This window comes from Canis lupus, chromosome 3, assembly GCF_003254725.2.
Source record: "Canis lupus dingo isolate Sandy chromosome 3, ASM325472v2, whole genome shotgun sequence".
NCBI lineage: Eukaryota > Metazoa > Chordata > Mammalia > Carnivora > Canidae > Canis > Canis lupus.
Genome location: NC_064245.1, coordinates 12,751,014 through 12,773,130, shown reverse-complemented (window position 1 = coordinate 12,773,130; position 22,117 = coordinate 12,751,014). Strand labels below are relative to the sequence as shown.

Here is a 22,117-nt window from a genome sequence, read left to right as displayed (position 1 = left end):
GAGCAACCTGAAGGTTGAGAAAATGAGATGGAACAGACAAGTTGTCATTACTTCTATTTCTTTTAAGATATTAAGTGGGATAAGATTTAACATAATTTCCTACCTCTCACAGATTTGGAAATAAGGAATCCAGTTTGGAAATAAGCCTTTGTGACACCTCTGAAGTTCAGTAGCATTTTGGGAACCCCATTCCTTTCTAGACTCTCAGGGAGTTAAAATGAATTCGATAATTGAAGATCATTAAATATCTTCCACTAAAGCTGAATAAAACGACAGATCAACCTGTTAAAAATAAGTAAATACTTACAACTTTCAGTTCAGGATGAGTCACACTGACAGACACAAACTCCATAAACTTGGCAAAGCCCTCATTTAACCAAAGATCATTCCACCATTCCATGGTAACGAGGTTTCCAAACCACTAAAAGGAAAACAGCAGATTATTCACACATTTCTACGGAGACTGGCTTCTCTACACAGCTATAAACATAAGGCATTCAGGAGGAAAGATTGCACGTGTATGATGTCAGTGTATCAATGACATTTATAGAATATTTCAGCAAAGTAAAAAAAAAAGTTTCAATGTAATTTTAAAACATGGCACCTGATGCTTTAAAGAAATTGTTTTTCCTATGGAAAAAAGGCAAAGCAAAAATGAAGCGATCCAACTCGTATGTCAATATGAATAGTCTCTTCTGTCCCATAAAAGCAATCTAGGTGTAGTTTTGCCACAATTTTTTAAAAACAAAATTTTGTGTACCTGGTGGGCGAGTTCATGAGACACTATCAAAGTAATGTCAAGCTTATCTGACGCAGAAGACTTCTCAGCATCAAACAACAGAGCAGATTCTCTGTACGTGGTCAGTCCCCAGTTTTCCATAGCACCACTCTCAAAGTCCGGAATAGCAGCAAGATCTTGGGAACAACACAAAAATCTATTAGCTGTCTTGAAGTGAGACATTGCCCAAACACACTAGCTTTCAGAATGGATAGGTGTAGGGATCCTAAGAAAAGCCAAGCTGGTTTGGGCGGAATCATTCTAGGCTGGAGGAACTTTTCACAACCAAGAAAGAGAGGCTCAGAGTCACTGAGTTGCTCTACTGCTGCATGACAGCCTCAGAGGTGGGCCCTGGGCCTCCTGACTCCCTTTCTAGCCATCTGAGGAGGAGTTTAGGGATTGAAAACTCTTTAACAATCTCTTCAATAATCCACTTGCCTTGGGATGCCCCAGGCTCCCATCCACCTAAAATCCCAAACACACAATAGTTTTAAAAGCCCACTTAAGAAGGAAAATGCAGATTTTTCCTTACCCTGTATGCGTTCAAGAAAAATTTATTGAGCATCCTTTATATCCCTACCAAACGTGTGCCAATAATGAAAAAAAATGCAGCTTCCGCACTTTGCTGTCTCCCCACTAATTCAGCAGGGTTTATCTTTAAAGTCAGAAGATAAGATTCTCACCATGATACGTGCCTCAGAAACCTTTTCAAGTTCTTCTGCTATTAGAAATTTACTGTATAGATGAGGGGTGAGTAGGATCAACCCGATGGTTAACCCCTGCTGGGAGTTTCAGGACTTAAAGGGCTACTGAGATAAACATGGGAATGCCAATTAGGAGGATTTAATCCACAGCTGACAACATTAAATGCCACAATTTGCAAAAACTGTGCAAAATCTCTACCTTGTTTGGGCAAGGGATATGGAATGCTGAAATAATCCTCATAAAATTCTAGAAGCGTCACGGCGGCATCCAGGGCATAATCTGCCTGGTGTATCTTGTCTGGCACAGCATATATGGAAACCTGAAGAGAAAGGCAGAGACAGCTATTCAAATGCCATTGTGGGTTCTCTCCACAACTGTACAGAACATAGACGTTTAAGGCTTCATCTTCCGCAACATAGTTGACAATTAAGAAAATCAGCAGTTCTGTTTCTTATATTAATGCTGTTTCTGATCAACTACAACATGCTGGATAACCTATACAAAACCATCCTTTTAAAAATGCTCTTATGACACTGTAGAAAAGTCAAGTTAGATGCCAGAAATGAAGTAACAGTAGGACCCTCCATAGACAGCAGAGCACTGCAGCCAGCTTTTGTCCTGAGGACACTAGCCTAATACAGATGGATCTGAGCTTTCACAGCACTGGAGGTCTCAGGGGATAGGAAACAAAATTCAGAGCCCGCCCGAGATGGGACGTCCAACAGAAGACGCACCATGCGTAAAGCTGGACCCAAAAGGATCACACCCTTGCTGTAAGGGTAAACTAAACACAGCCACCCCCTTCCTCAAGGAGCCTGCAGGAGCGGGGGAACATCTTTTTCAAAGGCTTGGTACTTTAGAGGGGAGGCTGATGGAAGTCTTAAGAGAATCAGTAAAAAGCTAATCTTCACACTCGGTAGCAGCTGGACACACACTAACCAGGTAGCTTAAAAATCTGAAGCTAAGAGGTTGAATTAAAGTGATTCATGGGCTCGTAAGTGCTCCTGGTCACCCGACAGGAGCAAACAAATTCTCTCTGAAAGAAGCCACCTTCAACTCAGGTAGCCTAAGTTCAATACACGCCGAGGAACCCAGACACCATAAGCAAAAACCAGCAGAAACAACAGACCATAGAACCAGACGCACAAAGACTTCAGATAGGACAGTTACTAGAATGTAAAATTTACATTTAATGTATTTAAAGAAATAAAAAACCTAAGAACACTAATATGAAAGAGTTCTGGGTCCCAATTCCAATGTGGGGGTGGGGGATTACCCCCACACCTGCAAGCAGTTCTCCGATACCACCCGGGTGTCCCACAACTCAGCTTGGTTTCAACACTGCCCAGCGTCCACGACATGAAGGATGAGCCTTTCAAAACTGGCCCCACTTCCACTTCAGGGGATAGTCACGAGTCCACCTTACCCTCCATGCTTCTGACCAACAGGCTAGAGCTTGCAGGTTGCAACAACCACCTCTTTAGGTTTCATTACTTTGCTAGAGCAGCTCCTAAAACTCAGAGAAATATCTTACTTACTATAAAAGGTCATGACTCAGAAACAGCCAGATTGGAAGAGCTGCCATACCATCCCCCAGGCAGGCCACTCTCACGGATTCTCTGCACTTGCACCAACCCAGAAGCTCTCTGAACTGTCCTTTTAGGTTTTTATAGAGGCTTCCCTCCACAGTCAGGGCTCATAAAGTCATCAGCCCTAGGTAATTGAACTCAAATCCCCAATCCTTCACCACTCTCTGAACGTCAAGAGGGAGTGGCCAAAAGTCCCAACCCTCAGACCACATGGCTAGTTCTCCGGCACCCAGCCCCCATCTTTAGGTTACCTATGTGCTTTCCACAAGTCATCTCATTAACCTGAGAGACACCTTTCTAGCTGTCATCAGGAAATTCCTCATGTTTTAGGAGCTTCATGCTAGAAACCGGGACAAAGACCACGTATATATATTTCTTGTCATAAATCACAATATCACAGTATGGAAGAGACATTATTTTAAAAAAAGAATCTTTCATAAAGGATTCACAAAAGTGGGCAAATCAATGCATGACTGTTTTTGCTGATAGTTTCGCTACTGAATTTAGATTGGTCCCTATGTTCAAATCTCAAGCATCACCTTCAAATCTCCAGGTAAGTAGAAGGATCTCTACAAGAATAAGAACCACTACAGGGGGATCCCTGGGTGGCCTAGCGGTTTGGCGCCTGCCTTTGGCCCAGGGTGCGATGGAGTCCCAGGATGGAGTCCCACATCAGGCTCCCAGTGTGGAGCCTGCTTTTCCCTCCTCCTGTGTCTCTGCCTCTCTCTCTCTCTCTCTCTATGTCTATCATAAATAAATAAATAAATAAATAAATAAATAAATAAATAAATAAATAAATAAATCTTAAAAAAAAAAAAAAGAACCGCTACAGGAACAAACGATCATTCATCAGAGAAGTCCTATCCGTTCAGGCCTCAGTGAAAATGTGCACAAATAAATGAGATATCTTCAAATTAAAGCCCCTCCTCTCCCCACAAAGACTGTTTGCATTCAGAACCCAGCATACAGTTGAATAGGTTGTTCACTACACAACGGCACCTAGAAAGGGGGAAAGTAGTCCTTGACACAAGATATTTTTTCTAGTATTCGCTGCCACAAATGTCCTCCCCAGAGCCATGAAATTCTCTAAGCTGACTGCTCTATTTTACTTTCTTCTCAAGGCCAGAAACCCTCTGTTCAGATAGTCAATGACATTTTCTTCCAAACTGTAGAAAGTGATAGCCAGAAACAACTAGAGAAACCACTGGCAGGGTCTAGTCCAACCTACACATTTTTTTATTTTTTTATTTTTTTATTTTATTTTATTTTTTAACCTACACATTTTAAAGAAGCATAAATTAAACTAAGTTTCAAAGAGAGCAGGGCCAAGGTCAGAAAACCAGCTATTGGTGGAGCTGGGACCGTGATCCAGACCAGACCAAGCCTCTCCACATGTTTTTGTGATTAGAACCCCGTTGTAAATACCAGCATCTGTGACAATAGGATGCCAACAATCTTGTGTTTTGCCCAAGACTCAGGTGTGTGCCCAAATTGTGGGACTTCCAGTTTTAAAACCAGGACAGTGTCACCCAGGCTAGGATAAGTTGGTCACCCTATGTGACAATCTGACAGTCCCAGGATTCACCTTGACTCCGTTCTTGGTCATCTTGCTAATGGACTCAAAATCTGAAATAATGAAGGCCACCAGGTAGGTGCTCATCTTCACAGTGACATCAAAATGGTCTTCTAGGAGTCCTTCAGCAACAGTCACAGATTTAACCTAAAATCAGAAGAAATGAAATCATCAAATAACCCAATTATCCAATGCATTGAAAATATTTCCTAAAGAGAAATTTCTTAACCACCGGATGTAATAAAGTACACAGCACACCATTTGTAAAATTATTTTAAAATTTCTCTAATAAAAATAAATAAATAAATAAATAAATAAATAAAATAAAATTTCTCTAATACCTGATTGTAATTTTGATATTAAGTCCAATCTATTCAATTTTTTTTAAGATTTTATTTATTTATTCATGAGAGACACAAAGAAAGAGAGAGAGGCAGAGACATAGGCAGAGGGAGAAGCAGGCTCCATATGGGGAGCCTGATGCAGGACTCGATCCTGAGACTCCAGAATCACGCCCTGGGCTGAAGGCAGGTGCTCAACCGCTGCACCACCCAGGGATCCCCCGCAATTTTTTTTACTGAGATGGAATTCACTTACCATAAAATTCATCATTTTAAAGTATAGAGTTCAGTGGGTTTTTTTTATTATATTTACAGAGTTTTGCAACTATCATCACTACATTTCTTTTAAATACCCAAGATGGTTGCAAACTGACCCATATTTGGTATATGACAGAGATAATATGAATGGAACAAAGCAAAACTGAAATTACTGGTTTTGCCAATATGTAGTCCACCTGACCTTAAATACCGGTACGAGAATTTTCTGGAAACACACTAATTTGTTTTCTACAGTGGGCAAACATGTAACTGTATATAACCTAAAAGAGAGCTTCTATTTTCCCACAAAATTGAAAGGAACACATGCCTGAACCTGACTCGGCCAACCAACTCTGATTTGCTTCACTGGAATCAGCTTTAGGTGTAGTCAGGGAGAAGGGGTGGGGGTCATAGAGGTGCAGTCTAAGAGGTCTGATCCCCAAAAGGAGAGTCTCATACCCCAGGCAACAACACAGAGCACTGGGGCAGGGTCCTGGAGAAAGAGAGCAAGAGAAGAACGAGCCTGGCGAATTCCATATTAGCATATGCATTTTCCCTGGAATCTTATTTCCACCTCTATTTCTGTGCCCTCATCCTTCTTTTTAGCACCCGTCAACCACCCGTTCTGGTGTCTGATGGTCACCCTTTGTTCACTCCAACCCTGACCCTGATAGCCGACCTAGGTTTACTCTTGAAAAACTCCAACTTACCTTTTCTTTTTAAATGCCTTCTACCCAACCCTAACCCAAATGGTCATTGCTGAAGCTGTGGTATTCACTAGGCAAGTAAGCTAATTAATTCAACTTTAAATGTCATTAAATCCTGTCACCGCCCATACACTTCAACGTTCTGATGGTCTGTTAGCTTTTGCAGCCACCAAGACAAGACGATCCCCTGAGACTCCACTGTCCTTCCCCCTGAATTCCAGGTCTGCAGCCTGAGCTCAGGCAAGTCCTAAAAGATTTCTGCCAATGGGAGAGCTTTCCTGTCCAGGAGGCAAGATCACACTGTAGATTTTCCTTTCCTTAATAAATGGCTCTTGGCTATCCATGGATTGAGGCTCCAGCGTCTCTGCGAAGCCTTGGGAGCTCCCAGCCTTCACCTTGCAAGCCTACGAGTTTCTCCACCAATCTTTTTTTGGTCATCAGTCTCCCCTTTGGTTTCATCTGTCCCCATCCTTTATTCTCCTAAAGCTGTGATTGCTTCTCTGATTAGAGAACTCATAACCCCGGGAGCAATATCATAATATTGGAGGATGGGACGACGACTGGAACAAGTATGTTCTCTATCTCAAATGTATATCAGGAAAATAGCATAACTGTTTCCTGTTTTTTTCATATACAAATGTGAGTGGGATATCTATCCCACTCACATTTGTATCCGTTCTTAGTTGGTAGAGTTTTGCAGAAGAGCACTTTTCACAGAGCATGGCCCCCTGAGGGGGGCTATCAGAATCTTATTTGAGGAAGGGATTATTAAGGTATGATTTTTAAGGTGATCCATAGACTTTTGAGCGTCTCAAGGTACTGTGTTAGAGGTTGGCTGTGGCCCTCAGAGTCCCGCACTAAGATTATGCCCCCCTGCTCAGCACAGGGCTGAGCTGGGACACCCTTTAAGATTCTGGGCAAAGTCAGTTCCATCTGAGTCTCATCTGCAGCGAGCTCTCTGAACAAAAGCCCATGTGTGTGCTTCAGGAGTTGCAGGCTGATAGCTAGGGGGATGAGTTTTGTTCCTTTTTGTTAAAGATTTTATTTATTTATTCATGAGAGACAAAGAGAGAGAGAGGCAGAGACATAGGTGGAGGGAGAAGCAGACTCCCTGCGGGGGATGAGTTTTTCTAAGCTGGCACTGTCATCGGTCCGTGGCACTGACTCAGTAGTTTTATTCATTTGGCATGGCCATTTTCTCACCACTTTTGAAAATCAGATGGAACACGGTCCACATTTGCTTCAGTATTGGAGGGTAATGGTTTCTTTAAAGGGAACTGAGCTATCGATGACTACTTACCTTTTGTAACATAAGACGACTTTTTTTTTCTGTTGGCCCAATTTGGTGGATATAGTTACAAATCAGATGGTTACTCTTAGTTATGCTCTGTAATTTCTATATATGATATACTATCTAGTAGAGATATAGCCTTAGATGACCAGGTGTGCCCTTTAAAAGATCATATGAGCCGGTGAAGGAGAAAGTGCTTTGTGAAGGGCGCTCTCATTTACATCTGACCTGCTTCCCTACAGTTGCCCTCCTGTCAGCACCAGTGACCAGGAATGCCACTTGTACTGAAATCCTACATGTTTTAAGGGCCAATTTTTTCTTTAACTACAGATAAATTCTTGTTTGAAACAAAAGCAAAGGTTAGAAATGAAAAAAGCAAAGTGAGCTGTCAGGCAATAAAACAACACAGGTGACATGAATGTTAACTGTCACCACAGTGACAAGCAAGTCACAGCATATCAACAGATTTTTCCCGTGAGTAGACAGGCAGTTCAGACTCACCAGCGGCATATTGGAGATGGCGACGTGTCTGGGCTCCCTTCGGATCTTGACTGAAAAATTCGCTTTGAAGGCAGGTTCATCAAAGCAGGGAAAGGCCATTCTGGCCGCAGTAGGTTCAAAGTGTGTTGATGCAAGTACTCTAAAATTATGGCATGTGAAAAAGAAGTACAACATAAAGCACCAGGGACTCTAAAATAGATGTGTTCTTTGGTTTTTAATCCCTAGAGATATCATAAGATTATGGAATTCACTACTAAAAAAAAAAATTTCATTTAAGCTATCATAAACTAAATTTAAAAAGTTAAAAACTGAGAAAACTGATTGAAAGTTATTTGACAAAGGCTTAATAGCCTTGACAGATAATGAAAACTTAAAAGTGAGTAAGACTATATAACCAGCAACCAAGGAGAAGTGCAGGTACAGGTCATAAACAGGCAATTCACAGAAGAAGGCTTACAAATAGTCAATAAACATATGAAAACCTGCTCAACTTTCTCAATAATAAAGTTAAAGGGACATATCTGTTGGCTTTTTGGCTCTATAAAGACTGCCCGTATACAGAATTGGCTGCAGATGAGAAATATGGCAAGGGATATCAAATGATTGTAGACCCGTGAACTTATCAATTTTAGTTCTAGGCATTTATTCTAAAGAAATGATTGACAAAGATACTGCTGTTGCTGAAACGGTGAAAACAACCCAATCTCCATCAACGGGGTATTAGTTAAATCAGTGCACATGCATTTTAATAAACTCAGAATAATGTTTGAGACAGCCTTCCATATGAAACATCTCAACATATTAAAATAAAATCCCTTATCAGATGGAAAATATAACATTGCTCCATTTATGTAAATGTATATCCATATCCAGAGAGAAGTCCAGAAGGATGGTCCCCAAAATAAAAGCACCGGCTATCTTTAGGGGTGTGATATGGATAGAATTTACTTTTAAAAAAATTCTTTTTGATAGCATCTTTTTTTAACCTCAGAAGAATAATATGGAATCAGAAAAATAAGTGAGTATAATCTACGAGCAAATAAAATTTGATTTTAAAATTCAGCATAAAATCTCCCAAAATAGATTACCTCCTTAAAAACAGAACAAAAGCAAGGCTGATGAGGATCCTTTAAAAAGCTTTAACTGAGAAAAAGATGTTTCTTCTAATAGAATGTATGGGCAAACTGCATCCTCCAAAATAATGCGGAAGTCTTAATCCCTCGTATCTGTGAATGTGACTTTATTTGGAAATAGGGTCTTTGCAGATGTAATCAAATGAAGCCATAGGGTTGGGCCCTAATCCAAGAAGACTAGTGTCCTCATAAGAAGAGGGAAATTTGAGGAATGGCTACATAATAGAGTCAGACTCCAGACTGATGTTGGTGCAAGCCAAGCAATGCCAACAATCGACGGCTACCACAAACTAAAAAGAGGGAAGGAAGGATTCTTCTCAGATTTAGAGAGAGCCGAGCCCTACTGATACCTTGATTTCCGACTACTAGCCTCCAGAACGGTGAGAGCATAAATGTCTGTTGTTCAAAGCCACCCAGCTTATGGTACTTTGTTATAGCAGCTCTAGGAAACTAATACTAGAGAGAATTAAAAATGTTTATTATATACTAGAAATCTAATTACATAAATAGGTACTTTGACAGAGCAGAAGGAAAGAAAACTGGTTAAAACAGAACCAAAACACGAGATCTGAAAAACAAAGAAAAGAATCTATTGGCTATTTTTAGCTGTAAATGAAACGCAAAATCAAAATATTCAATGATCAAGGGAGATTTCAGAAATAATCCATATGAAATAATGAGTTTTGTATGGGCAGTACTTGAAGTTTAAAAAAGAAAAATAGAAAAAAAAGTACCTCACTTCCCCTTCCTTGGTTCTGTAGGTGCTTTTATAAAATCCATTTAAATGCCCCGAGAGATGGCCAGTGTAGTCAATGACAACTGTGTACGGGAGCCCAACCACCAGAGGCTCGGAAGCCACAAGTGCGATTTGCTCGTGAGGCGGGTATTCCAGGACTCTCAAGGGTTCTGCAGTCAGCCTCTCTCCAACTCTCCTCCTGAGGGTGGCCTTAGATACTTGCAGAAGGTGACTGTGCAGGATGATGGCACTTGTAGGCCGGCTGGCTGCGATTTCTATTTCCGTGGTTCCCTCGAAAGTCAGAGTGGTGAGATTTGCGTGGATCATGAGATCGTAATGAACTGGGACAATGTGCTCAGGAAGTCGTATTTTATCCCAAGGGAATGGTGTCCCATTGGTAGCTTTCGGAGACGTAGTGTCACTGCTCTGACACCAGGAAGGAGTTGACACAGTTAAGAGAAGCAAGAGTGAGGACGATAGAAATGGCATGGTTGCAAGTGGCCATGTGACGGACGGAGATATCATCTTCTTGCTCAAACCACCTGATGGCACAAATGTATAACCCCCCCAAAAAAAATTGAGTCACTGAAATATTATATGGAGATGGCATAATTTCACAATATATCTACCCAGGATTAACAGATAGAGATACAAACTTTCAAAAGTTCTAGGTCTTTACCTGAAAGGAGTATTACCTTCCCTATATTGATTCCTAGAAGAAAGAAGTGAATGGTCAGCAACAGTCTTCACACCTATGAAAAAGTACCAGTTGACTTTCCAAGTTTAAATGAACTCTATCAGTCAGGGTTCTTGGTCGAAAGAAGTAGAACAAGGTCCCTTAAGTAAGCCATCAAAAGGGTCACAGAGGTGTCAGGAGGATTGAGAAACAGGCCAAGAGACAGCCAGCCAGAAGCATATCAGAGAAATTGAGCAGTGACCATCCCCCCCACCCCAAATCCACACTGGACCTTGGAGGAAGCTGCCCTGCTGCCTGAGATCAGATGCAGGACCCTGCTGCAGCCACTGCCAATGGGAGGTCTCTAACTGCCCCTGCAACTTGGCAGTACTTCTTTCAGCTGAGATAAGGTAACCACACTACCAGTCAGGGGGGTGGGAAAAGCAAGGATCTGGACTTCACAGCTTCTGCAGGACAAGTCTGGCTCCCCACCAAGTGTACGAGGTAAAGAATCCCCACATATAGGAGACATGGGAAGGAAACACAGCTGCTGAGCAGCAAGGGGACAGGGAGGCAAGTATCCATTAACAGTAACCCTTAATAACAGCAGTGTCTTTGTCAAATGTCACGCCAAAGGTTCATCTAACACGTATTTAGCCAGGAATGACTTAAAGTGTTTATGGTGATTTCCTCACCAATAGTTTGTGACAAACCCAACAGTCTCCTGGATCCTCTCTGACAATCATCCAACAAATCTACGTTGAATGCCCGCTCCACACAAGGCCGTGTGCGCAGCACGGGGTGGGATATAACAATACACAAGACACAAATCCCACAGCTTTCAAAATCCTGCAAGACAGAAAACACTCATGCACAAATGATAGAATGCAACAGAGCCAAGGGTGGAGCGTCTTCGGAATAATCATAAAAGGTAGTGCTGGGGCAGAAGGGAGAGCGTGCCACGGGCTGCACGGCAACTCGGGGATGCCTTCGTGCAAGACCAGCATCGAAGCACAGTTTGGAAGGATGGGTTGGATTTAGAAATGAAGGGAGGCCACTGAAGCCACTGCAGGTGGAGCAAACCAGGGCAGGAGTGAAAGCGCAAAGGGACAAAGTAGAGGGCTGGCTGGGCAATCAATCCATCCGGATGGGGAATGATTATTCACAGGGCGAGGAGGAGAGGGACTCCAAGGGGATGCTCAAAGCACGCTGGGAGTCCTGCTGCAGACTCTATCTTGGTCTTTTTGACGAGGCCTTAGGACACAAGAGGAAGGTGAATTACAAGAGAGTTGGCAACCATGGCTGAGAGCACTGCCAATGGGACGTCTCTAACTGCCCCTGCAACTTGGCAGTACCTCGCCAAGCTGTGAAGTCCAGATTCTACGCACGTTTCCCTCTTAGACAAAGAACCTCTCTAAGGGGGTATTTGCCGGGACTCGTCTGCTAGTGAGCCCAGGTAATTGGTCCTAATTCCCTCAAGCTCTTTGGGCTCCTGAACATACAGAGCAGATGAGAAAGTGGTGGGACGACGGTGCGGTACATGGGGCTCCACCTCTAGGTCAGTGGTTCTCTACTCCGGCTGCATATGAACATCAGCGGGGAAGGAGAAGCTTTTAAAATGACCAATGAAAAAATAAAAATAAATAAATAAATAAATAAAAATGACCAATGCCTGGGTCTCTATCTAGAACAATTAAACTGAAATCTATGGTGATGAGGTCAGGGCACCAGAATTTTAAAAAATCTTCCTAGAGATTCTATTGGAGAGCCAAGCAGAGAACCTCCTGGATAATCCTTGCGAAGGCCTGGTCTTACCGTCTTCAACCCTATGTGGGGCTCTCGCCAACCCCTCTCTCTCCATCCTGCTCCCCTGCCAAAAACACAGCCAGAGGGGCCTACACCCTGCTTCCCCACAGAGCAGACCTGCAGGCACATAGACTACCAACACAGGCAGGAAGCACCGAAGCACCATAACCTCAGTTCAAAAGGTACCACCCAAGGGGGACGCCTGGGTGGCTCAGCAGTGGAGCGTCTGCTTGGCTCAGGGTGTGATCCTGGGGTCCAGGGATCAAGTCCCACATCGAGTCCCGCATCGAGCTCCCTGCATGGAGCCTGCTTCTCCCTCTGCCTGTGTCTCTGTCTCTCATGAATAAATAAATAAAATCTATTAAAAAAAAAAAGGTACCACCCAGATGCAAGAAGAGAGAATCAAAGGGTCAAACCTATTCCAAGCGTGAACAGGGAAAACTGGTTTTTTTGTTTATGTGTTTCTTGGGTTTTGGTATGTGGGTAGGAACCAACGAAAGGATGTTTCCAGCCACGGAGAACTGAAGCAACGTGAAGGAGAAGAATAAAGTTTTAAACACCAAAATAGTAAAAGGTTCCCACTTTTACTCCCTCAGCAGATTTCTAGCACAGGGCCAACACGATGGATCTCCCTTGAAGTTGGGACATGAGAAATAAAGGGAACTTGAGTGATGTTATGACGTTTCCTTTTTGAATTTCTGATGGCAGGAGCTTTGTGAGTGCAATGAAGGCGGCAGGTTCAGGCCTGGGAGGGCCTCAGATGGCCCCAAGTATTCCCGAAAGTCCAGGAGGAAATCTAAAAATCCCATCTGGTTCTGAGCAGGCAGCAAGGCCTACAGGCCCCTAAAGGAGTTGGCAGTACACCTCCCGGCCAAGGCTTTACAAGGTTGAGTCCATAAGGAGATGGAGTCAAAGAGAACACGACTGTGTCTCAAAAGAGATGTAATGCCAGGAAACCACTACGGAACATGCAGTGTAGATGGCATAAATATCTAAACCATAGCTATGTTAATAATAATCCATATTACACTTATAGTCAGAAAAGAAAAACTGGCTTTGAGTTCTTGCTCTGGCACCTACTGTGTGACCTGGGACAGGTTATTTAATCCCTGTTGCGTTCTTTTCATGTGTAATTTGAGAAAATAATAATACCTCTCTCACAGCATTGTTGTAAAGACGGAGTTAAAATCTTTGCAACCATCCATCCCACCAATATTTACCAAAATCTTTGCAACCATCCATCCCACCAATATTTACCAAAATCTTTGCAACCATCCATCCCACCAATATTTACCAAAATCTTTGCAATCATCCATCCCACCAATATTTACCGAAATCTTTACAATCATCCATCCCACCAATATTTACCAAAATCTTTGCAATCATCCACTCCACCAATATTTACTCTTATGTGCCAAGGATTTTGCTGGACACCAGCAATATAAGACATCACAGATCCTTGACCTCAAACTGCTTACAGAGCTGGGGGCAGGGGGAATTTTAACCATGACTAGGGCTCTGGGGGAAAAAAAACAACAACAACACAACAAACTGCAAGAAAAAAACAGGGCAAGGGGATCAACCCTGGGGGTTCTCTGAGAGTACTTTAGCTGAGATTTAAAGGACGAAATCAAACTACCTAAGAGACAGAAAGAGAGTTTTCCAGACCGAGGGAAGAGCAAGCATGTTTGTAGGCTCAGAGGCAGTAGAGTCCTGGTTATGAAAGGCCAGTGACCCTAAAGCAGAACATGCTGCAGAGATGCACGTGGAGCCGCAGATGGGACCAGACCCCACACAGCCTGGAGGCGCGGGAAGGCTTCTGACTCCCAGCCGAGGCACAACGAGAAGCCACTGGGTTTTGAGCTAGAAGGTCTCAGGATCCAGGTCACACTTTAAGAAGCCATGTGGATCAAGAAAGGAGCAGGAGGGATGGCTCAGAAACCAGTCAGAGAAGTGGTCTAGACAAACTAAGCTGGTGGCTTGTACTCTAGTGGTGTCACCAGAGAGAGCGAGGGAGGGGAGAGACAGAGAGAGGGAGGGACTCAACATCTCCATTTGGGGTGGACTGCAAGGGGGGGTGGTGGTGACAGAAAGAACACATCAGGATGGCTGCCAGGCTTCTGGAATGAACATCTGGGTAGTCACGGGTGCCATTTACTGAGACGGAGAAGACCAGAGGTGGGACGGGGTTTTAAAAGGGAGGAGAGGTCGACCAAGGATTCATTTTTGAAATATGTTTGTGAGGTCTGTGCGGTGTGCACGGAAAAACACCCGCAGGCAGGTGAACACACAGGCTCAGAGCCCAGAGAGAAAGGTTTTCAAGGACCTGCCACGCACCTGCCTTCGGCCTCTGATCTCACTAAATAAAGCATCTTTCCCGGTCAAGGTTGTGGTAACGGACCCTGACTTCCCTGCGCCGCCAGCAAGAGTTCAGGGCATTTTAGGAAACTTTACGGAGGCTGCTGCCTCTGCGGATTAGGACTTTTCCCACCCACGGGGAAGGCAGGGGCAACTGACCCTGGGTTAGCTCACCCTTCCCTTTATGGGAACCCTACTCAATGGGAAATCTACCACCGAAAGGTAACCGACCTTCTTCCAAAATGTCCCGAACGATGACATCATCAAGCGTTGCAGTAGCTTGTCACCCCTGGTAAACAGACAAAAACGTTGAATTCACTCAAATTGTCTTTAACCAACTGGAATTCTTTCATTTAGACCGACCTGCACATGGGCTCTGGGATCAGCACAATTCCCAATCCTTGGGGAAAGAGAACACCACTGGCCTGTTTTTTTTTTTTTTTTTTTAAGTTTTTGTTCTTGTTTCTGGCTGACCACATCCTGAGCTGAGGGAGCAAATACTGGACTCAGCAGAGAGCTCCGCCTTTCTGAACGTGGCCCTACAGAGAACCTCCAGGGACACTAAGGAAGCGTCCAGGCCTCTCCCTCCGAGAAGTCACCCTGCAGGGCCACCCCCCACCCCCACCCCCACCCCGGCGGGCAAGGCGCCGGCCCCGCAGGGACTGGAAGTTGCTCAACCGGAGAACCTGCTTGGGGTAAGACCCCAAGGGGAGCGGAGCGGACGGGGGAGGCGCTGGGAACCAGGACGCAGAGGCAAGGAGAGGCCCGTCGGGGCGCCTTCTGCCTCCCGTCCCTCAGCACCGTCCAGCTCAGCCCGGCACCTGCTTTCTCCCGCAACCATCCCGCCCAAGGCACCCCCACCCCCACCCGCGGCACCCCCCCAGCCCACATCTGGCGCTGCGCGGAGGCCGGGGGTGGGGCCAGAGGGAGGAGGGGGCCGAGGGGGGAGCGGGGGGGGGGGCGGCTGGGGAGGGACGGGGGGGGGGTCCGAGGAGGGAGCGGTGGGGCGGCCGGGGGAGGAGCCGGGGGGGGGCTGGGGTGGAGCGGGAGGGGCTGGGGAGGTGGGGGGGCCTGCGGAGGGGCCGAGGGGGGAGCGGGGGGGGGCGGCTGGGGAGGGACGGGGGGGGGTGCCGAGGAGGGAGCGGTGGGGCGGCCGGGGGAGGAGCCGGGGGAGGAGCCGGGGGGGGGGCTGGGGTGGAGCGGGAGGGGCTGGGGAGGTGGGGGGGCCTGCGGAGGGGCAGAGGGGGGAGCGTGGGGGGGGCGGCTGGGGAGGGACGGGGGGGGGGTGCCGAGGAAGGAGCGGTGGGGCGGCCCGTGGAGGAGCCGGGGGGCGCTGGGGTGGACTGGGAGGGGGCTGGGAGGTGGGGGGGGACCTGGGGAGGAGCCGGGGGGAGCCGAGGGGGGCCTGGGGAGGGGTCGGGGGAGGAGCCGGGGGTGGGCTGGGGTGGAGCGGGAGGGGCTGGGGAGGTGGGGGGGGGCTGGGGAGGTGGGGGGGCCTGGGGAGGGGTTCGGGGGAGGAGCCGGGGGGGGGGCCTGGGGTGAAGCGGAGGGGGGCCTGCGGAGGGGTCGGGGGAGGAGCCGGGGGGGGCTGGGGAGGTGGGGGGGGCCTGGGGAGGAGCCAGGGAAGCCGAGGGGGTTGCCTGCGGAGGAGGGGGGGGGAGCCGGGGGACCTAGGGTGGAGCGGAGGGCGGGCCTGGGGAGGTGGAGGGGGCCTGGGGAGGAGCCGGGGGAGCCGAGGGGAGGGCCTGAGGAGGGGTCGGGGGAGGAGCCGAGGGGGGGCTGGGGAGGTGGGGGGGGCCTGGGGAGGTGGGGGGGGTCTGGGGAGGAGCCAGGGAAGCCGAGGGGGGTGCCTGCGGAGGAGTCGGGGGAGGAGCCGGGGGGCCTAGGGTGGAGCGGAGGGCGGGCCTGGGGAGGTGGGGGGGGCCTGGGGAGGAGCCGGGGGAGCCGAGGAGGGGGCCTGAGGAGGGGTCGGGGGAGGAGCCGGGGTGGGGGGCTGGGGAGGTGGAGGGGCCTGGGGAGGAGCCGGGGGAGCCAAGGGGGGGCCTCAGGGGGGGTTGGGGGAGGAGCCGGGGGGGGGGCTGGGGAGGTGGGGGGGCCTGGGGAGGAGCCGGAGGGGCCGAGGGTGGGGCTTGGGGGACCAGGGGGGTAGCCGGAGGGCGGGAGAGGAAGCCGGGGTGGGGGGGAAACCAGCGGCGAGGCGCTCGGAGGGGGCCGCTCCCGCCTGCCGGGAAGAGGCGCGCTGACCCTGCGCCCCCGCGCCCCCGCCCCCCGGCCGCCCCCCCCCGCGTCCCTGCGGACTCGGGCCCAGGTCCCACGGCCCCTCCAGCGCCCCAGGCCCCCCCCAGCCCCCCAGGCCCGCCCAGCCCAGCCCTCCGCGCCTCGCTCGCCTCCGCCGCGCGCCCCGGCTCCCCGGCCGCCCCCGCGGGCACCAGCAGGTGGCCGGCGCCGAGCCCCTCTCGAGCCCCTCTCGAGCCCCGCAGCGCGGCCGGGGGTCGGGGGGCCGGCGGGGCCCCGGGGTCGCACCCGCCGTACCTGGGGGCCCGCCGCTGCCCCGCTGGCCCTCGCGCCGCCGCGCCCGCCTCCCCGACCCGGGAACAGAAAGCGAAAGCGGAGAGGGCGCCCCGGAGGAGGCGGAGCTGGCAGGGCGCCCCGACCGACCCCCGCCGGGACAGCCCCGGAGGCGCGGAGCCCCGCAGGTGGCCCGGGCGGGACCGAGGTCGCGGCGCCCCCGCTCGGCGCTGGGCAGGCTCGGCCTCCGCGAGGCCCGGAACCCGGACCACGGGGCGAAGCGCTCAAGCCTCGGGGTTTCGGGGACACGCCTCCGGCAGGAGGGGGATTACAGGTAGCCCCCCCCGGGACTGCCCCCACGGCCCAGGGGCACTCGGGCCGCGAACATTTGCTGCTTTCCACATTAAAACGGCTGCTCTGGGGGCCCCTGGGTGGCCCCGGGGTTGAGCGCCTGCCTTAGGCTCAGGGGGTGACCGCGGGGTCCCGGGATCGAGTCCCACGTTGGGCTCCCCGCATGGAGCCCGCTTCTCCCTCTGCCTGTGTCTCTGCCCCCACCCCCCTCTCTGTCTCTCGGGAATAAATAAAATCTAAAATAAATAATTAAAACGCCTCCTCTGCTTTCTCACATCAAATGACCATTTCTACGCTCCCCTTAGAACGTTGAGACTGGATGAAACGTCCAGAAGAGCCCAGCTTTGAACAACTGAGGGTAAATGAAGTAACAGGACAGGAAACCTCAAGCTTTCATATTGACCAAATGCTACGAGTTGGTGAGTGGGACCAACCCGTCTGGGACCTTCTCCCTACTGTCCGCAGCCTTTCCCCTCTCATTTCTTTCCTAACCTCCTTCCCTTTGGTTCCAAGACGCTGGTACCGTATTTCTCAACCATTGTTTCTCAATTTTATGTTCCTTTTGAAAAATAACAAAATGTATTTTGTTCTGAGGAATCTCTCCAGTCAAGGGTATTTTGTAATATAGAATTAGCATTCCGTCCCCAGCCCCTAACAGGGTGAGATCTAGGTAAGCATTTTCATTCTATTCCAATAAGAAATGGGCTTTGGGATTAGGTGATTGTTTTTCATTTGCAATTGTGGCAGGGGCTCAGCGGGTAGCTGCAGCCTCCAAGGCCTCCACATGTCTGCGAGTGATCCAGTCTGCTCCGATGAGAACTTCTTGTCCTGTAAACTCATGCATGCTTTGTGGATCTGGAGGGGCGGATGGAAGATCTCCAACCCAGGCACACTGCTTAATAGCAGGTGTCCCCTAAGAAGCTGACAAACTATGTTGCGGGGACTGTGATCACTCTCCGATTCACCTGTTCACTGAAAGCGATAAATAATGCCAACCACCCCACGTCGTGTTCAGTATGCATGTAATTAAAAAGATGGAAAAGAAAAATAAAACCACCAAGATGACCAGTGACGTTTTAAAGACTCATTTCTATGTCGTATCAGTGAAGGTTCGATCACAGAGAACAGAATCCATTCAAGCTGTTTAATTAAAAAAGGATTTATTGCAGGCTTTTACATGACTTACATAATCATCGGGAAGCTTTAAAGAACACACGCTAGGGGGAGCTTCCAAAAACAAAATTCCAAGGCCCTAATGTAGAACTTGGCCACCATTGAAACTAGTTCTCTTGCCACAAACTCGGAAGCCATCTGCTAAATTGGGCAACTGCTAGCACAGGTGCTGGCTTCAGAACCGTGTCATGATGTTAGCGTCCAGCAAAATGAGTATCTCAAGCTGGGTTTCTCTCCCTACTTAAAACCCAGTTTCAAATTCAACTCTTTTACCGGTGCTTTTGTTTGGCAGAGCCTAATGCACACCCAGAACCTAGGAGCGAGGAGATCTAGGGGATGGATTTGCTTTCCAGACTCTCCAGCGGAGTGAGGAATTCTGAAACGAGGTTGGAAGATGTGCTGAGTAAGCCAATCACAATGTTCACCGTAAATATTAAGCTGTATTGAAACTGGGCAAATAGAAAAGAAAAACCATCGTAAGGAGATCTCAAGTAATTTGGAATGTCTTTATGGATTAAAAAAAAATGGGATATTGATTGTAAATCTAACTTATGAGAGGCATGGGGCACTTGGGAGTGTGATGAATATTTTTACCTCTGTGACTTAAACACATTACCAAGCATCAAGTTATGGTTTATTATGTTTGAGTGTCTCTAGGGGCTTTTCTCCCACCTTTTGTCTGTTCAGCAGGTGTGCTTCCCCTCCTCGTAAACGCATAGCCACATGCCTCAATCTCAGTCTAGGCTGCACTCAGCAACCCCTTTCTCTGGCCACAGTGATTGGTCCGAGTGACACACAGGCTGGCTGGGTCTGAGAACCCAGAAGGGGGCCTGCGGACCAGCCAAGACCATCCTTGACTTCATGCAGGATAGAAACAAACCAGAAGTCAAGGGGAAGTGAGAGCAGAGTTTACTGAAAATCTAGACAGAGTAGAGATACAGACAACATCTGGGAAACTCGGAAAGGAGACTGAGTCTCATCTTTGCTTGGGGTCTGGGGGTTTTATTGAGAATTGTGGTCTGGTCTCAGGGAGCCAGGAACTGATCAAAACAAGGACCAGTAGGGCAGCCTGGGTGGCTCAGGGGTTTAGCACCGCCGTCAGCCCAGGGCGTGATCCTGGAGACCCCAGGATCGAATCCCACATTGAGCTCCCTGCATGGAGCTTGCTTCTCCCTTTGCCTGTGCCTCTGCTTTTCTCCCCCTCCCTCTCTCTCTCTCTCATGAATAAATAAATAAAATCTTTAAAAAAAAAAAAAAAAAAAGGACCAGTGCTCAAGCATGGTCCCTAAGTCACTCCTGCCCTAGAGCCCAGGGTCCTGGCGCCAACGTGTCTGGAGAACATACAGGATGACCTCAACTGGTCACTCCGTAGATATTCTCTTTTGTGCTGGAAGACTCAAAAAAAAAAAATCATTAATTCCTTGACCTTTACACGGGGAGGACGTACCTTAACTGTACAGTAAGGCATGTGTAAAAGTGGGGGTGCAGGTCCTAGCAAGGAGAGAAGCAGGAAAAGGAGCAAAAAAATGCAGTTCTTCCTGGAGTCAAGCTTCCAGGAAGCTTCAGCTTCCCTGTCTCCAAGGATTGGCACAGGACAAAAGCCAGGCCAGTCAGTGGCCTTGCCCAGCATTATACTGGCTGGTGCTGGCAGGGAAGCCTCTTTTTTTTAATTCCTCTTTGTGGCCTTAGAGTTAGCGTCCAAATTCCCACTGTGGGGCAGGGCCTAAGAACATGAAACCCACACCAAAAAGAGAAAAAAAGAAATAAGAGTCAGAGTTTAAGAGCTCCCTTGTTGGGCACCCCGGGTGGCTTAGCGGTTTACCACTGCCTTCAGCCCAGGGTGTGATCCTGGAGCCCTGGGATCGAGTCCCACGTCAGGCTCCCAGCATGGAGCCTGCTTGTCTCTCTGCCTCTCTCTCTCTTTCTCTCTGTGTCCCTCATGAATAAATAAAAAATCTAAAAAAAAAAAAAAAAAAAGAGCTCCCTTTGTTGTGCAAATGTTCTGATTTCACCCTCAGGCTTGAAGCTGGCTCCTCTGGAAGGCTACTTCTTCCAGGCCCCCCAGCATCCTTCCAATAAACCATTCCTCTTGGATTAAGACTGATTGAATTGGCTATCAACTGCATGCAATTTTAAGAGAGAGAACAAATCACAGTCTCAATTTTATAACCCACTAGCTCTATGAGTCACTTGATAGAAGATAATGTCCTTCGTGTCCCATGGGAAACGTGGGATTTTTTTTTTTTTCCGCCCTTAGCTTCCCATACATTGTTTGAAGTTGACTGACCTAAATTTCAAGGAAGCCTAAACCTGATCTGCATTTCTGATCAACCAACTGGATTGAAGTCATTTTGATAATGTCACTCAATTTCAGATAAGCAGCCCCTAAGAACAACTGCATTTTTTGACAGGCTCCTTGATAAAGCTGCCGCAGCACAATCGCCGATGTCTTCACTCTACACTTGTCTGCTGTGTAGTCTGGAGAGCCCCAGAAATTTCCCTGGCAGTGGGAAGCAGCCAAAAGAAGAGTACTGTGACAACAGGAAGGGGTCAGGCTTTGTAAGGGGTCAGGCTTTGTAAGTGTGTGTGTGAGAGAGAGAGACAGAGACAGAGAGAGACAGAGGGAAAAAGTTGAATCAAAATCTTTTCCTACCACTAACATTCAGGTGTATTTCTTTTACTTGCCTTGAAGTTAGTTTCTTCAAAGCTCAGTTAATACTCTAAGTTTGAAAGGCAAAAACCCTGCCCCAGAATCTGTCTTTTCAGGCATTGCAAGACCAGATCAGATCATCAGATCAGCATTTAGAAATATGGCACATGAAAAACAAACAAACAAACAAACAAAAAGGAAATATGGCACATGAAATAATCACTCTCAAAGATGGTTTAAATCAGGGATGAGTTCTGAGGATTGACATCCATCTTTCAAAACACTGCGTGCCTTCTGTGTGCACAGTATTCTGATATTGTGTGAATGATACCGTTGCCTTCCAGGACATCATCAAAAAAGTGAGCATGTAATAGACTTTCATCAGCCATGGATTTAATATTCAGTTTTGACTATGGGGGGGGACTTGATATCTAGAATTTGAATAGTTGGTAATTTCCCTGGAGCATGAATTAGAATTACAATGAACTGATGTGAGAGAAGGAGCCAAGGGGCCCTTGAGTGGACCAGCCCCACACAGAATCCCCACCCCAATCCAATCCTGTTGTAATAAAAAAATCTAAAAACAAAAAAAGAAAATTGAGGCTGCATTTCTAAAATTTCACTCAGGAGCTTGAAGTGCTCCCAAAATTTTAAAATGTATTTTACAAGAGAAAATATGTACTCAAGTTTATTTAAAATTGCAGTCCTGCAAAAGCCTTGCAAAAATCTGCTCTACAGATTTCTCTGTCGGCAGATCTAGAAGAAAAGCAGGCCTAGGCCTCTGATCACATGTACCCAGCAGAAACATGAGGTGAAGAAAGGGGCAGAAGGATTCCTTACCTATGACCAGGTACTGGTGGTCATGTCGTACACCTAGATAAGTACCAAAGCCAAAGCAAGAAAAAGCTAAATCTAGGAGTTCTGTGAAAACTAGGAGATGAAACGTATAGTTCAGAGGGGAGAAGACAAAGCAGTAGGAAATC

The 22,117-nt window shown here is 47.6% G+C and overlaps 2 protein-coding genes across 4 annotated transcripts in view; one reads left to right on the top strand and one right to left on the bottom strand.

The window, feature by feature from the left end:
• Positions 1 to 17,083, bottom strand: part of ERAP1 (endoplasmic reticulum aminopeptidase 1) — a 42,894-nt gene extending 25,811 nt beyond the window's left edge. The window contains exons 1-9 of one of the 3 annotated variants that reach the window (XM_025436980.3): positions 16,985 to 17,083; positions 14,684 to 14,741; positions 10,292 to 10,324; positions 9,611 to 10,154; positions 7,744 to 7,882; positions 4,658 to 4,792; positions 1,682 to 1,802; positions 761 to 915; positions 308 to 421 (exon numbers count right to left, since the gene is read on the bottom strand). In XM_025436980.3, the coding sequence (XP_025292765.3) occupies positions 308 to 421; positions 761 to 915; positions 1,682 to 1,802; positions 4,658 to 4,792; positions 7,744 to 7,882; positions 9,611 to 10,137 (1,191 nt within the window). In that variant the 5' untranslated portion in view covers positions 10,138 to 10,154; positions 10,292 to 10,324; positions 14,684 to 14,741; positions 16,985 to 17,083. Of the gene's footprint in view, positions 1 to 307; positions 422 to 760; positions 916 to 1,681; positions 1,803 to 4,657; positions 4,793 to 7,743; positions 7,883 to 9,610; positions 10,155 to 10,291; positions 10,325 to 14,683; positions 14,742 to 14,815; positions 15,028 to 16,984 lie in introns of those variants that run through there. The other 2 variants (XM_025436976.3, XM_025436979.3) reach the window with 2 other exon arrangements.
• LOC112653120 (translation initiation factor IF-2-like) lies at positions 11,436 to 18,383 on the top strand. Its single transcript, XM_049108114.1, has 4 exons — positions 11,436 to 11,561; positions 16,602 to 17,294; positions 17,617 to 17,730; positions 18,059 to 18,383. Exons 1-3 carry the CDS (start codon positions 11,436 to 11,438, stop codon positions 17,632 to 17,634), a joined length of 837 nt encoding a protein of 278 aa, XP_048964071.1. The 3' UTR covers positions 17,635 to 17,730; positions 18,059 to 18,383.
• The last annotated feature ends 3,734 nt before the right edge of the window (positions 18,384 to 22,117 follow it).